This window comes from Triticum dicoccoides, chromosome 5B (assembly GCF_002162155.2).
Source record: "Triticum dicoccoides isolate Atlit2015 ecotype Zavitan chromosome 5B, WEW_v2.0, whole genome shotgun sequence".
NCBI lineage: Eukaryota > Viridiplantae > Streptophyta > Magnoliopsida > Poales > Poaceae > Triticum > Triticum dicoccoides.
Window position 1 is genome coordinate 501,297,775 of NC_041389.1, and position 14,137 is coordinate 501,311,911.

General features: G+C 46.6%; 1 protein-coding gene across 1 annotated transcript; it reads right to left on the minus strand.

The window, feature by feature from the left end:
* Positions 1 to 842: 842 nt before the first annotated feature.
* On the minus strand, positions 843 to 2,105 carry LOC119305894 (ornithine decarboxylase-like). The gene has a single exon (XM_037582292.1). The coding sequence runs from the start codon at positions 2,070 to 2,072 to the stop codon at positions 843 to 845; it is 1,230 nt and encodes a 409-aa protein (XP_037438189.1). The 5' UTR covers positions 2,073 to 2,105.
* Between the last annotated feature and the right edge of the window lie 12,032 nt (positions 2,106 to 14,137).

Here is a 14,137-nt window from a genome sequence, read left to right on the forward strand (position 1 = left end):
CTTTAGTACAAAATTAGTATAAAGTTGAATCATTTATTTTAGAATGGAGGGAGTAGTTTTTTGTACGACCTATTGACCATGAGCTTGGTCCAGGTCTTAATGCTAGTTTTATCCGAATCATGCCATTTCCACTAAATTATTCAGAGTTACTTATTATGTGCAGTTGCCAACTTTCCATGTTGTGAGAGGGTGGATCTTTGTATTATTGACAATGAGCTTGGTCGGTGGTTAATAATGTACAAGTTTTGACGGTTTGTTTTTACAGTTTTGCTAGAACTCATCTAGATGAGATATAGTTTGGTCTCATTCACCTTTTATAGCCATTGGACGTGATGCTATAAGATACGTGTGTGCTGACATGGGTTGTATCTGTTCTTGTTTTCAAAGTGAATGAGACCAAATTATATCTCATCTGAATGAGTTCTAGATACTCTCTTGTTTTTATCTTTAACTTAACTTTCAATGGGCTTGCACCGGATGGATGTGGGGGAAAGAGAAATATACTCTACTTGTTGTCTCTTAGTCGGGTTTGTGAACAATTAGTTTGTTTATTTAGACTATGCCATTTTCACCTTAATAATTCAAAGTTATATGGATTTGTGTATGACACTGAGCTTGATCAGTGTGTGTTAGTTTTGTTCAGATCATGCCATTTCCTCCTTTATCCAAAGTTATATGTTATCCGTCGTTGGCTGTCAAACGAATGTGAGCCCTTAAAGTTTGGAGGGGAGACGAGCTTCGTTATAAGCAACTCTCTTTATATACAAATAAATTACAAAAATACATGAAACTTTATTAAAAAACATGTGTGGCACGTTGTCCATATCTTAATTGTTTCTGACCTAGCTAGAGTAGGCCAAGAATGTCGCAATGTCGGACATGGAGAAGCCGTTGAAATGGGAGCCGGAGCCGATGGAGTAGGCGCCCATGTCGTCGAACACGAGCCAGTCCCCCAGGCTCATCTCCGGCAGCCGGTAGCCGGTGACCACCGTGTCGAGCGAGTCGCAGGTCGGCCCGAACACCGTCGACGTGTACGCCTCCTCGCCGGTGCGTGGGGTGGCGAGCGGCCTCGGGCGGGGCACGTAGTCGTCCATGAGGACGCAGTTGAGGGAGCCGTAGAGGCCATCGTCGATCCAGTACTCCCGCACCTCCCCGCGCGTGCGCTTCCCGATGACGCGCGCCGCCAGCGTGAAGGCCGTCTCGGCGAAGTACCGCCCCGGCTCTCCGAGGACCTCCACGCACGGGAGGTCGCCGAAGTGCTCCGCCAGCGCGTCGCGGATGACCACCGCCGCCTCGTCAAACGCGGTGCCTCCTGCCATGAAGCCGCCACCGACGTCGAGCACGCGCATGGGCGGCATGCCGAGGGTGGCGGCCGCGTCGAACGCCGCGCGCGCGGCCTCGATGGCCCCGCGGTACACGTCGGTGCGGGTCCCGCCGCTGCCGATGTGGAAGGACACGCCGGCCACGCCGAGGCCCGCGCGCTGCGCGGCGCGGAGCAGCGGCACCACCTCGTCGGCGTGCGCGCCGTACTTGGTGCCGAGGTCGACCTTGGCGTCGCCGTTGTCGGGGCCCTTGATGCGGAGGATGAGCTCGCAGTTCGGGTGGCAGCGCTTCACCTTGGCCACCTCCTCCTCGGAGTCGTACGTGGTGAGGTTGACGCCCACCCGCGCCGCGTACTCGATGTGCGCCTCGGGCTTGCACGGGTTGGCGTACACGATGCTGCCCGGCTCGACCCCGAGCGCGAGCACGGCCTCGATCTCCCTGCGGCTGGCGCAGTCGAACCCGGCGCCGAGCGCCGCTAGCGCGCCGAGCAGCGCCGGCTCCGGGTTGCACTTGACGGCGTAGTATGCCCGCACGTCCGGCAGCGCGCGGTGCCAGCGCATGTACAGGTCGACGACCCTGGCGAGGTCGAGGACGTAGAAGGCGCTGCGCACGCCGGAGCCGGCGATGGAGCGCATGAGGCCGGCGATGGCGTGCTTCTCCTTGAGCGCGTCCCGCTTGTAGGGGAGCACCTGCTTGCCCTTCACCCCCGGCGCCACCAGCACCGCCTGCATGGGGCTGCTTCCGACCATGTCGACGACGACGACGACGACGTGATCACACCACACGTGAGTACGTAGTGCAAAGTGTGTGTACTATAGCCCTAGAAGATTTCTGAGCCTAGCTAGCTTGCTAACTTAAGGTTGCTTGAGCTAGACGTCGGCGCGATCGAGCAATGCAAGTTGACCACCGATGCCAAATGCAGATCGAGGAGGTCGATCGATGGCTTGGTCGAATGCTTAATACTGTTGCCTGGCTGAGATGAACTGGGTGGGTGTGGGTTATATATAGTGTACGCGGCCGGGGTTAGGTGGCGGCGTGGTCAAATGGACCATATAGACGAGCCATGCGACGCTGCGGCCGCATTTCCAGAGCGTGCGACGCTGCGGCTGGGGCAGTTCCAGCTCGCACGTACCTACGGTAGGTAGAGCCGTAGAGATAGAGAGGCGGGGCGTTCTGATTCGGTCAGCCCGGTCATTTTTCTTGCTACACTCTGTTCCTTTTTAAGACGGAAGCGAGACTAGGTACATGCACCCCATTCCAACCACTACAAAAACACATGAGCTAGCATCTCGTCTTTTCCACTGCTGTTCCTTTCGTTCTTGAACAAGAAATAATTCTTTAGTACCATTGGCACGTTTAAAATGATTTCTGAGGCCATTCCCAGTGCTCCTTGGTGTATAGGTGTTTTTTACTTGTAGTTTTCCGGATCTTTATTTGGAACTTGGATACTCAGCCGTTCGCATTAATAAATGGTTGTTTGCATCATGTGATGCAGATGCCTGGTGTACTTCTCCTTTTCAAAAAAAAAAAGAAGTGCTAAGAATGCCACATTGTCAAAAAAAAAAACTGATGTGGCAAAGCAATTAAGGTGAAGATAGATCACTTTGGTGACCATGCATTTAATTGTTTATGCATTTTATAGTGGGTAGTGTCATAAGTGTGATAACATAGAGACCCTCATTTATTACTTTATAGAGTCGTTTTGTATTGGGAAGTGCTATGTGATGGTAAGACTAGCCACAATGGGTAGTACTCCCTCCGTCTATGTGAGTAAGTCATTTTAGGTTGTGCACCGTGACCAAGGAGGAGGGGAAAACAAGAAAACTTAATGTTCATTTGCTAATTAATAGCATTGCATGCAATGAACTAACCACTGCATGTCGTGTTTGGTAGTCTCAAGTCATTAAAAACATGCAAACCTTACTTGTCTTATTGGTTGATATGTCAAGAAACAAGAAACGAGGTAGAATTTAATGCACCGCGCCTAAGTATTTTGGGATTATTTGGTTTTTGTAAGATGACTTACACACCTAGACGGAGGGAGTAACATACATTAGTAACATACACATACCCCTAGACTATGTTACTACCTTCATAGTGGGTAGTAACATAGGTGTGGTAACATGCAAAGCTTCATTTATTAGGTTATAGACTCATATTGCATTGGGACATGTGATGTTACAGTAACTAGCTAAGTTACTATAACTATCTCTCTCCTCATTAACTCACTGCCACATAAGCAAATTTGCTGAGTTGGACTCGATGTTACTGCTGAAGTTACTCCCACTATGGCTAGTCTAACATACTCCCTCCGTCTAGGTGTGTAAGTCATCTTACGAAAACCAAATAATCTCAAAACACTTAGGCGCGGTGCATTAAATTCTACCTCGTTTCTTATTTCTTGACATATCAACCAATAAGAGAAGTAAGGTGTGCATGCTTTTAATGACTTGAGACTACCAAACACGACATGCAGTGGTTAGTTCATTGCATGCAATGCTATTAATTAGCAAATGAACATTAAGTTTTCTTGTTTTTCCCTTCTCCTTGGTCACGGTGCACAACCTAAAATGACTTACTCACCTAGACGGAGGGAGTATTATGTTACTACTCTATTTCTCTCTCTCTCCTCCTTAACTACTTGCCAGATTATTTTTTTGCTTATGAGGCATGCATGTTACTACCTCCATCCGGGTTTACAGGGCCGCCCGACCGAAATGCAGATGCCAAGGCAGGGATTAATTCTGACTGCGCGCGATTTCCTAGCGATGTATCCTTGCGCAGTAGTTGCATGCAATGCTTCGGTTTCGCCTCCCAGCACGCTTGCATGCAGATGCACTCGCCCAGAATTAGTACTTTTCTCTCCCACGACCCAATCAGCGAGCACCCGTCGCATGCATTGGCCCACATTAAAGTCTGGGAATTAATTGCACGCATGCTGGGAGACGTACCGATGCGGTGGCCCTCGAGACGTTCGTTGACAGATTTCACTTTTCACAGCACCACCGAGGAAGCGGCCTTGTAAACGCGTACACACGGACGGTGCTGAGGGGCCCAATAATTCCGGACGGAGGTAGTATTAGCTATGTTACTCTCCCACTATGACCAGCCTAAAAGTATGCTTGGATACGTTTTAGTCCCATAACTAAAAATAGTGGGACTAAAACTTGCTAGTCTCACCCATGCTTGGATTCAAATACTAAAGAGACTAAAATCTAGTTATTGAGCATTTATTATCCTTCAAACCCTCCAATCCAGAACTAAGGAGAGGAATTAAATGAGGAGAGAGAGAGCTAATACATATTTTAGTAGGTTTTCCATGACTAAAAGATTTTAGCCTCAAGACTAGTCGTAGCCTCTCTTTAGTCAAGGGTGCTTGGAACTTTAGCCTCTAAAAGAGACTATTTTTAGTCAGACTAAAAATAGTCCCTTGTATCCAAGCGCCCTCTAAACACATATGCGTTGGAGAGATAGGTTGCTAAGTCTTTTAATGCACTTAGCACACCGCCTATGCTTAAAAGTTATAGTTGTATATGCCAATGCAATGCATGGTGCATTTGGGCTCCCAATTGAACCCTTGCTGGCTCAGTCCACTGGTTGCTTAGTGTTGGGCCTTGCACCCATTGCATTGCATGGGTCAGGCCCACTTTTTCGTATGATAGGTGTTGGGTCTCTTTCTGGGTATGGAGAAACTTGTCATTTTGAATTTTGGGTTTAGGAACTCTTCTAAAGTAACAGAATTTGCCAAGTTCAAAAGCTTTGACCTTTTTTGCGGGTAAAATCTTTGATAAATCTACTAGTTGTTCTCTTATGTGCTCATAACTCTTCCTTTCGTTATAAAATCTAAAACAATATCACTCAAGTGTCACAATTTCCACAGAACGACATATGCCATGCACACTTGGTGCTGAAAAGGGTAAGCCTGGAGTGCTAGAGGTTGTCAAATGGTTGACCAACTTGGAATGCTAACTATTGATTGCAATTATAATGTTCCAAGTACAAATGGCAAAAAAAAAAAAAAAACTAGCCATAACTGACCCAAGAGCATTCATTCTCCATTTTCCGACTAGTAATCTGGCTGGTTCCTCTCACATAAGAAAAATGTACGGCTTCTGGAACCAATCGATATTGCCAACACAACATGCGTGTGGGAGGTACATCATTGTCATGCTTAGGTTGACGGTGAGGGCCACATCTTCATGGTCAACTTCTATGAGGGGCAGAGGGGCAAACAAGTTCAAGGGTGTGTTTTCATGCTCTACCCCAAAAAGGAGGAGCTCGAGATCTAGCAAGTATGCAATTGACAATTTAACACTACTTTATTATGTTCAGATGAGACTATGGGATGCTCTATCTACTGCAATCTCTCAAGAGCTAGCTGAGCATTCATATCTTGTTATACTTATATCTCTCCATGATAAATCTTGCACATGTACCGTTTCATATCTATGACATGTCGACACACTCTGTGCAAAGTTCTATTCATATTCTTACCTTCTCATTTCACTTCTAATTTGTGCATTCTGCATTCAAAAGAAGAAGAAGAAAAATCTAAACAATGCACATGCTTAGGGGGGGGGGGGCTCTATACCAGCTTTCTTAAAATACTATTACTATTTTACAAATTTCCGCAACTAGGGGTTGAAAGCCAAAAATTATATATATAGTACCATGTCATTGTCGGTAGCAATGAAAAAAGACTTTCCATTGTTGTCTCGGACAGAAAAATCATTTTTGTTGTTAGACCAAACGGAAATTGTGCTTTTGGAACTTTCTCTTGGCAACCCCAACCAAAATGGACATTTCTCATTCCATGCAACCCTGCAGCTGAACATCTCCTACATACCCGAGCTCCTCATGGTCAAACATTGGTGACATAAAGACTATATCGATGACGAGAATCCATTGAGGCAAAGAAGAACTCGAATCATTCATCGTGGGAAACGACGTTCAATCTACACTGACCATCGTAAGTCTATGTCGCACTCGATGAGAAAATTTTCAATTAATCCACCCGTCTACTCATCTAGATGCCGCCAACATTCTAGACAATGCCCCTCATTCTATTGTTGTCATTGGTCATGCGCACCATGACCCATTTCTAATTAATACCACCTATCTACTCATCTAGATGCCGCCAACATTCTATATATTCTCCCTTGTCCTATTGTTGTCATTGGTAACATCCACCATGACCCATGCCATCCATGTGCATGAATCAGATATTGTCAACTCCGGCATTACCTCGACATGGTTATCGGAATGTAGTTCCAAGGTGAACTTTCCATGTCATTTTGTTAGCCTCAATCATCCGAGTTCAGCCAAGTGATACTCTAGTCAATTCAATCAGGCTCACAAGAGATAATTGACCCTGCTCGACATTCCCAAACAGTAGGCGGCTGTCCTGCCAGGGCATGATTGGCGACCTCCTGACCCTGAGCACTTAAACATCGATCAGCACGGATGCGACTGTCGCTGCTACTGAGGAGTAAAGTGGAGCTGAAGGTGTTGGGGAACGTTGCAGAAAATTAAAATTTTTCCTACGGTTTCACCAAGATCCATCTATGAGTTCATCTAAGCAACGAGTCTAGGGAGAGAGTTTGCATCTACATACCACTTGTAGATCGCGTGCGGAAGCTTGCAAGGTGATGATGTAGTCGTACTCGACGTGATCCAAATCACCGATGACCAGCGCCGAACGGACGGCACCTCCGCGTTCAACACACGCACGGGACGGGAGACGTCTCCTCCTTCTTGATCCAGCAAGGGGGAAGGAGAGGTTGATGAAGATCCAGCAGCACGACGGCGTGGTGGTGGATGCAGGGCGTCACAGCAGCAGGGCTTCGCCGAGACTACGAGGGAGAGACGTAACGGGGGGGAGGTGGAGGCGCCAGGGGCTGGTGTATGAAGTCCCTCCTCTCCCCCACTATATATAGGGGTGCCAGGGGGTGCGCCGGCCCTAGTAGATGAGATCTACTAGGGGGGCGGCGGCCTAGGGGAGGTTTCCCTCCCCCCAAGGCACCTAGGGGTGCCTTCCACCACTAGGACTCCTCCTAGGGGGAAACCCTAGGCGCATGGGCCTATAGGGGCTGGTGCCCTTGGCCCATGATGGCCAAGGCGCACCCCCTACAGCCCATGTGGCCCCCCGGGACAGGTGGCCCCACCCGGTGGACCCCCGGGACCCTTCCGGTGGTCCCGGTACAATACCGATAACCCCGAAACTTGTCCCGATGCCCGAAATAGCACTTCCTATATATAATTCTTTACCTCCGGACCATTCCGGAACTCCTCGTGACGTCCGGGATCTCATCCGGGACTCCGAACAACATTCGGGTTTCTGCATATACATATCTTCATAACCCTAGCGTCACCGAACCTTAAGTGTGTAGACCCTACGGGTTCGAGAGACATGTAGACATGACCGAGACGCTCTCAGTCAATAACCATCAGCGGGATCTGGATACCCATGATGGCTCCCACATGCTCCTCGATGTTGTCATCGGATGAACCACTATGTCGAGGATTCGATCAAACCCTGTATGCAATTCCCTTTGTCAATCGGTACGTTACTTGCCCGAGACTCGATCGTCTGTATCCCAATACCTTGTTCAGTCTCGTTACCGGCAAGTCACTTTACTCGTACCATAATGCATGATCCCGCGTCCAACACCTTGGTCACATTGAGCTCAATATGATGATGCATTACCGAGTGGGCCCAGAGATACCTCTCCGTCATACGGAGTGACAAATCCCAGTCTCGATCCGTGTCAACCCAACAACTACTTTCGGAGATACCTGTAATGCACCTTTATAGTCACCCAGTTACGTTGTGACGTTTGATACACCCAAGGCACTCTTACGGTATCCGGGAGTTACACGATCTCATGGTCGAAGGAAGAGATACTTGACACTTGCAAAGCTCTAGCAAAACGAACTACACGATCTTTTATGCTATGCTTAGGATTGGGTCTTGTCCATCACATCATTCTCCTAATGATGTGATCCCGTTATCAATGACATCCAATGTCCATAGTCAGGAAACCATGACTATCTGTTGATCACAACGAGCTGGTCAACTAGAGGCTTACCAGGGACATTGTGGGGTCTAAGTATTCACACGTGTATTACGATTTCCGGATAATACAGTTATAGCATGAATAAAAGACAATTATCATGAACAATGAAATATAATAATACTTTTATTATTGCCTCTAGGGCATATTTCCAACAGTCTCCCACTTGCACTAGAGTCACTAATCTAGTTACATTGTGATGAATCGAACACCCATAGAGTTCTGGTGTTGATCATGTTTTGCACGCGAGAGAGGTTTAGTCAGCGGATCTGCGACATTCAGATCCGTGTGCACTTTGCAAATCTCTATGTCTCCATCTTGAACATTTTCACGGATGGAGTTGAAACGACGCTTGATGTGCCTGGTCTTCTTGTGAAACCTGGGCTCCTTTGCGAGGGCAATAGCTCCAGTGTTGTCACAGAAGAGTTTGATCGGCCCCGACGCATTGGGTATGACTCCTAGGTCGGTGATGAACTCCTTCACCCAAATCGCTTCATGTGCTGCCTCCGAGGCTGCCATGTACTCCGCTTCACACGTAGATCCCGCCACGACGCTCTGCTTGCAGCTATACCAGCTTACTGCTCCACCATTCAACATATACACGTATCCGGTTTGTGACTTAGAGTCATCCGGATCTGAGTCGAAGCTAGCGTCGACGTAACCCTTTACGACGAGCTCTTCGTCTCCTCCATAAACGAGAAACATGTCCTTTGTCCTTTTCAGGTACTTCGGGATATTCTTGACCGCTGTCCAGTGTTCCTTGCCGGGATTACTTTGGTATCTTGCTACCAAACTTACGGCAAGGTTTACATCGGGTCTGGTACACAGCATGGCATACATAATAGATCCTATGGCTGAAGCATAGGGGATGACACTCATCTCTTCTTTATCTTTTGCCGAGGTCGGTGACTGAGCTGAGCTCAGTCTCATACCTTGTAACATAGGCAAGAACCCCTTCTTGGACTGATCCATTCTGAATCTCTTCAAAATCTTATCAAGGTATGTACTTTGTGAAAGACCTATGAGGCGTCTCGATCTATCTCTATAGATCTTGATGCCTAATATATAAGCAGCTTCTCCAAGGTCCTTCATTGAAAAACACTTATTCAAGTAGGCCTTAATGCTGTCCAGAAATTCTATATTATTTCCCATCAGGAGTATGTCATCTACATATAATATGAGAAATGCTACAGAGCTCCCACTCACTTTCTTGTAAACGCAGGCTTCTCCATAAGTCTGCATAAACCCAAACGCTTTGATCATCTCATCAAAGCGAATGTTCCAACTCCGAGATGCTTGCACCAGTCCATAAATGGATCGCTGGAGCTTGCATACTTTGTTAGCGTTCCGAGGATCAACAAAACCTTCCGGCTGCATCATATACAGTTCTTCCTTAAGATGCCCGTTAAGGAATGCTGTTTTGACGTCCATCTGCCATATCTCATAATCATAGTATGCGGCAATTGCTAACATGATTCGGACGGACTTTAGCTTCGCTACGGGAGAGAATGTCTCGTCGTAGTCAATCCCTTGAACCTGTCGATAACCCTTAGCGACAAGTCGAGCTTTATAGATGGTAATATTACCATCCGCGTCCGTCTTCTTCTTAAAGATCCATTTGTTTTCTATCGCTTGCCGATCATCGGGCAAGTCTGTCAAAGTCCATACTTTGTTTTCATACATGGATTCTATCTCGGATTTCATGGCTTCAAGCCATTTGTTGGAATCCGGGCCCGCCATTGCTTCTTCATAGTTCGAAGGTTCATTGTTGTCTAACAACATGATTTCCAGGACAGGGTTGCCGTACCACTCTGGTGCGGAACGTGTCCTTGTGGACCTACGAAGTTCAGCAGTAACTTGATCCGAAGTACCTTGATCATTATCATTGTTTTCCTCTTCAGTTGGTGTGGGCATCACAGGAACGGTTTCCTGCGCTGCGCCACTTTCCCGCTCAAGAGGTAGTACTTCATCGAGTTCTACTTTCCTCCCACTTACTTCTTTCGAGAGAAACTCTTTTTCCAGAAAGCATCCGTTCTTGGCAACAAAGATCTTGCCTTCGGATCTTAAGTAGAAGGTATACCCTATAGTTTCCTTAGGGTATCCTATGAATACGCATTTTTCCGACTTGGGTTCGAGCTTTTCAGGTTGAAGTTTCTTGACATAAGCTTCGCATCCCCAAACTTTTAGAAATGACAGCTTAGGTTTCTTTCCAAACCATAATTCATACGGTGTCGTCTCAACGGATTTAGACGGTGCCCTATTTAAAGTGAATGTAGCTGTCTCTAGAGCGTATCCCCAAAATGATAGCGGTAAATCGGTAAGAGACATCATAGACCGCACCATATCCAATAGAGTGCGATTACGACGTTCGGACACACCGTTTCGCTGAGGTGTTCCAGGCGGCGTGAGCTGTGAAACGATTCCACATTTATTTAAGTGTGTACCAAATTCGTGACTTAAGTATTCTCCTCCACGATCTGATCGTAAGAATTTTATCTTTCGGTCACGTTGATTCTCCACCTCATTCTGAAATTCCTTGAACTTTTCAAAGGTCTCAGACTTGTGTTTCATTAAGTAGACATACCCATATCTACTCAAGTCATCTGTGAGAGTGAGAACATAACGATATCCTCCGCGAGCCTCAACGCTCATTGGACCGCACACATCGGTATGTATGATTTCCAACAAGTTGGTTGCTCGCTCCATTGTTCCGGAGAACGGAGTCTTGGTCATTTTGCCTAAGAGGCATGGTTCGCACGTGTCAAACGATTCATAATCAAGAGACTCTAAAAGTCCATCGGCATGGAGCTTCTTCATGCGCTTGACACCAATGTGACCAAGGCGGCAGTGCCACAAGTATGTGGGACTATCGTTACCAACTTTAAATCTTTTGGCATCTACACTATGAACATGTGTAATATTACGCTCGAGATTCATTAAGAATAAACCATTGACCATCGGAGCATGACCATAAAACATATCTCTCATATAAATCGAACAACCATTATTCTCAGACTTAAATGAGTAGCCATCTCGTATTAAACGAGATCCTGATACAATGTTCATGCTCAAACTTGGCACTAAATAACAATTATTAAGGTTCAAAACTAATCCCGTAGGTAAATGCAGAGGCAGCGTGCCGACGGCGATCACATCGACTCTGGAACCATTCCCGACGCGCATCGTCACCTCGTCCTTTGCCAGTCTCCATTTATTCCGCAGCTCCTGCTGTGAGTTACAAATATGAGCATCGGCACCGGTATCAAATACCCAGGAGTTACTACGATTACTGGTAAGGTACACATCAATCACATGTATATCAAATATACCTTTGGTGTTGCCGGCCTTCTTATCCGCTAAGTATTTGGGGCAGTTCCGCTTCCAGTGACCCTTCCCCTTGCAATAAAAGCACTCAGTCTCAGGCTTGGGTCCATTCTTTGACTTCTTCCCGGTAACTGGCTTACCAGGCGCGGCAACATCTTTGCCGTCCTTCTTGAAGTTCTTCTTACCCTTGTCCTTCTTGAACTTAGTGGTCTTATTGACCATCAGCACTTGATGTTCTTTCTTGATTTCAGCCTCTGCTAACTTCAGCATCGAGAACACTTCAGGAATGGTCTTTTCCATTCCCTGCATGTTGTAGTTCATCACAAAGCTCTTGTAGCTTGGTGGGAGCGACTGGAGGATTCTGTCAATGACCGCCTCATCTGGGAGGTTAATGTTCAGCTGGGTCATACGGTTGTGCAACCCAGACATCTTCAGGATGTGCTCACTGACAGAACTGTTTTCCTCCATCTTACAACTGTAGAACTTGTCGGAGACATCATATCTCTCGACCCGGGCATGAGCTTGAAAAACTAGTTTCAGCTCTTCGAACATCTCATATGCTCCATGATGCTCAAAACGCTTTTGGAGCCCCGGTTCTAAGCTGTAAAGCATGCCGCACTGAACGAGGGAGTAATCATCAGCGCAAGACTGCCAAGCATTCATAATGTCTTGGTTCTCTGGGACGGGAGCGTCACCTAGCGGTCCTTCTAGGACATATTGTTTCCTGGCAGCTATGAGGATGATCCTCAGGTTCCGGACCCAGTCCGTATAGTTGCTGCCATCATCTTTCAGCTTGGTTTTCTCTAGGAACGTGTTGAAGTTCATGTTGACATTAGCGTTGGCCATTGATCTACAAGACATATTTGCAAAGGTTTTAGACTAAGTTCATGATAATAAAGTTCTAATCAAATTATGAACTCCCACTTAGATTAGACATCCCTTTAGTCATCTAAGTGTTACACGATCCGAGTCGACTAGCCCGTGTCCGATCATCACGTGAGACGGACTAGTCATCGTCGGTGAACATTTTCATGTTGATCGTATCTTCCATACGACTCGTGTTCGACCTTTTGGTCTCCGTGTTCCGAGGCCATGTCTGCACATGCTAGGCTCGTCAAGTTAACCCTAAGTGTTTTCGCTGTGTAAAACTGTCTTACACCCGTTGTATGTGAACGTAAGAATCCATCACACCCGATCATCACGTGGTGCTTAGAAACGACGAACTGTAGCAACGGTGCACAGTTAGGGGAGAACACTTCTTGAAATTTTATAAGGGATCATCTTATTTACTACCGTCGTCCTAAGTAAACAAGATGCATAATACATAATAAACATCACATGCAATTATATAGTTGTGACATGATATGGCCAATATCATATAGCTCCATTGATCTTCATCTTTGGGGCTCCATGATCATCTTGTCACCGACTTGACACCATGATCTCCATCATCATGATCTCCATCATCGTGTCTTCATGAAGTTGTCACGCCAACGACTACTTCTACTTCTATGACTAACGTTTAGCAATAAAGTAAAGTAGTTTACATGACGTTATTCAATGACACGCAGGTCATACAAAAAAATAATGACAACTCCTATGGCTCCTGCCGGTTGTCATACTCATCGACATGCAAGTCGTGAATCCTATTACAAAGAACATGATCTCATACATCACAATTCATCATTCATCACAACTTCTGGCCATATCACATCACATTATCAATCGCTGCAAAAACAAGTTAGACGTCCTCTAATTGTTGTTGCATCTTTTACGTGGCTGCAATTGGGTTCTAGCAAGAACGTTTTCTTACCTACGAATCACCACAACGTGATTTTGTCAACTTCTATTTACCCTTCATAAGGGCCCTGTTCATCGATTCCGCTCCAACTAAGGTGGGAGAGACAGACACCCGCCAGCCACCTTATGCAACTTGTGCATGTCAGTCGGTGGAACCGGTCTCACGTAAGTGTACGTGTAAGGTTGGTCCGGGCCGCTTCATCCCACAATACCGTTGAGCAAGAAAAGACTAGTAGAGGCAAGTAAGATGACAAAATCCACGCCCACAACAAAGTTGTGTTCTACTCGTGCAAAGAGAACTACGCATAGACCTTGCTCATGATGCCACTGTTGGGGAACGTTGCAGAAAATTAAAATTTTTCCTACGATTTCACCAAGATCCATCTATGAGTTCATCTAAGCAACGAGTCTAGGGAGAGAGTTTGCATCTACATACCACTTGTAGATCGCGTGCGGAAGCTTGCAAGGTGATGATGCAGTCGTACTCGACGTGATCCAAATCACCGATGACCAGCGCCGAACGGACGGCACCTCCGCGTTCAACACACGTACGGGACGGGAGACGTCTCCTCCTTCTTGATCCAGCAAGGGGGAAGGAGAGGTTGATGAAGATCCAG

Bases quoted from the DNA above. Each gene is read 5' to 3' on its own strand.
- LOC119305894 (XM_037582292.1), bottom strand. From the start codon at position 2,072: ATGGTCGGAAGCAGCCCCATGCAGGCGGTGCTGGTGGCGCCGGGGGTG.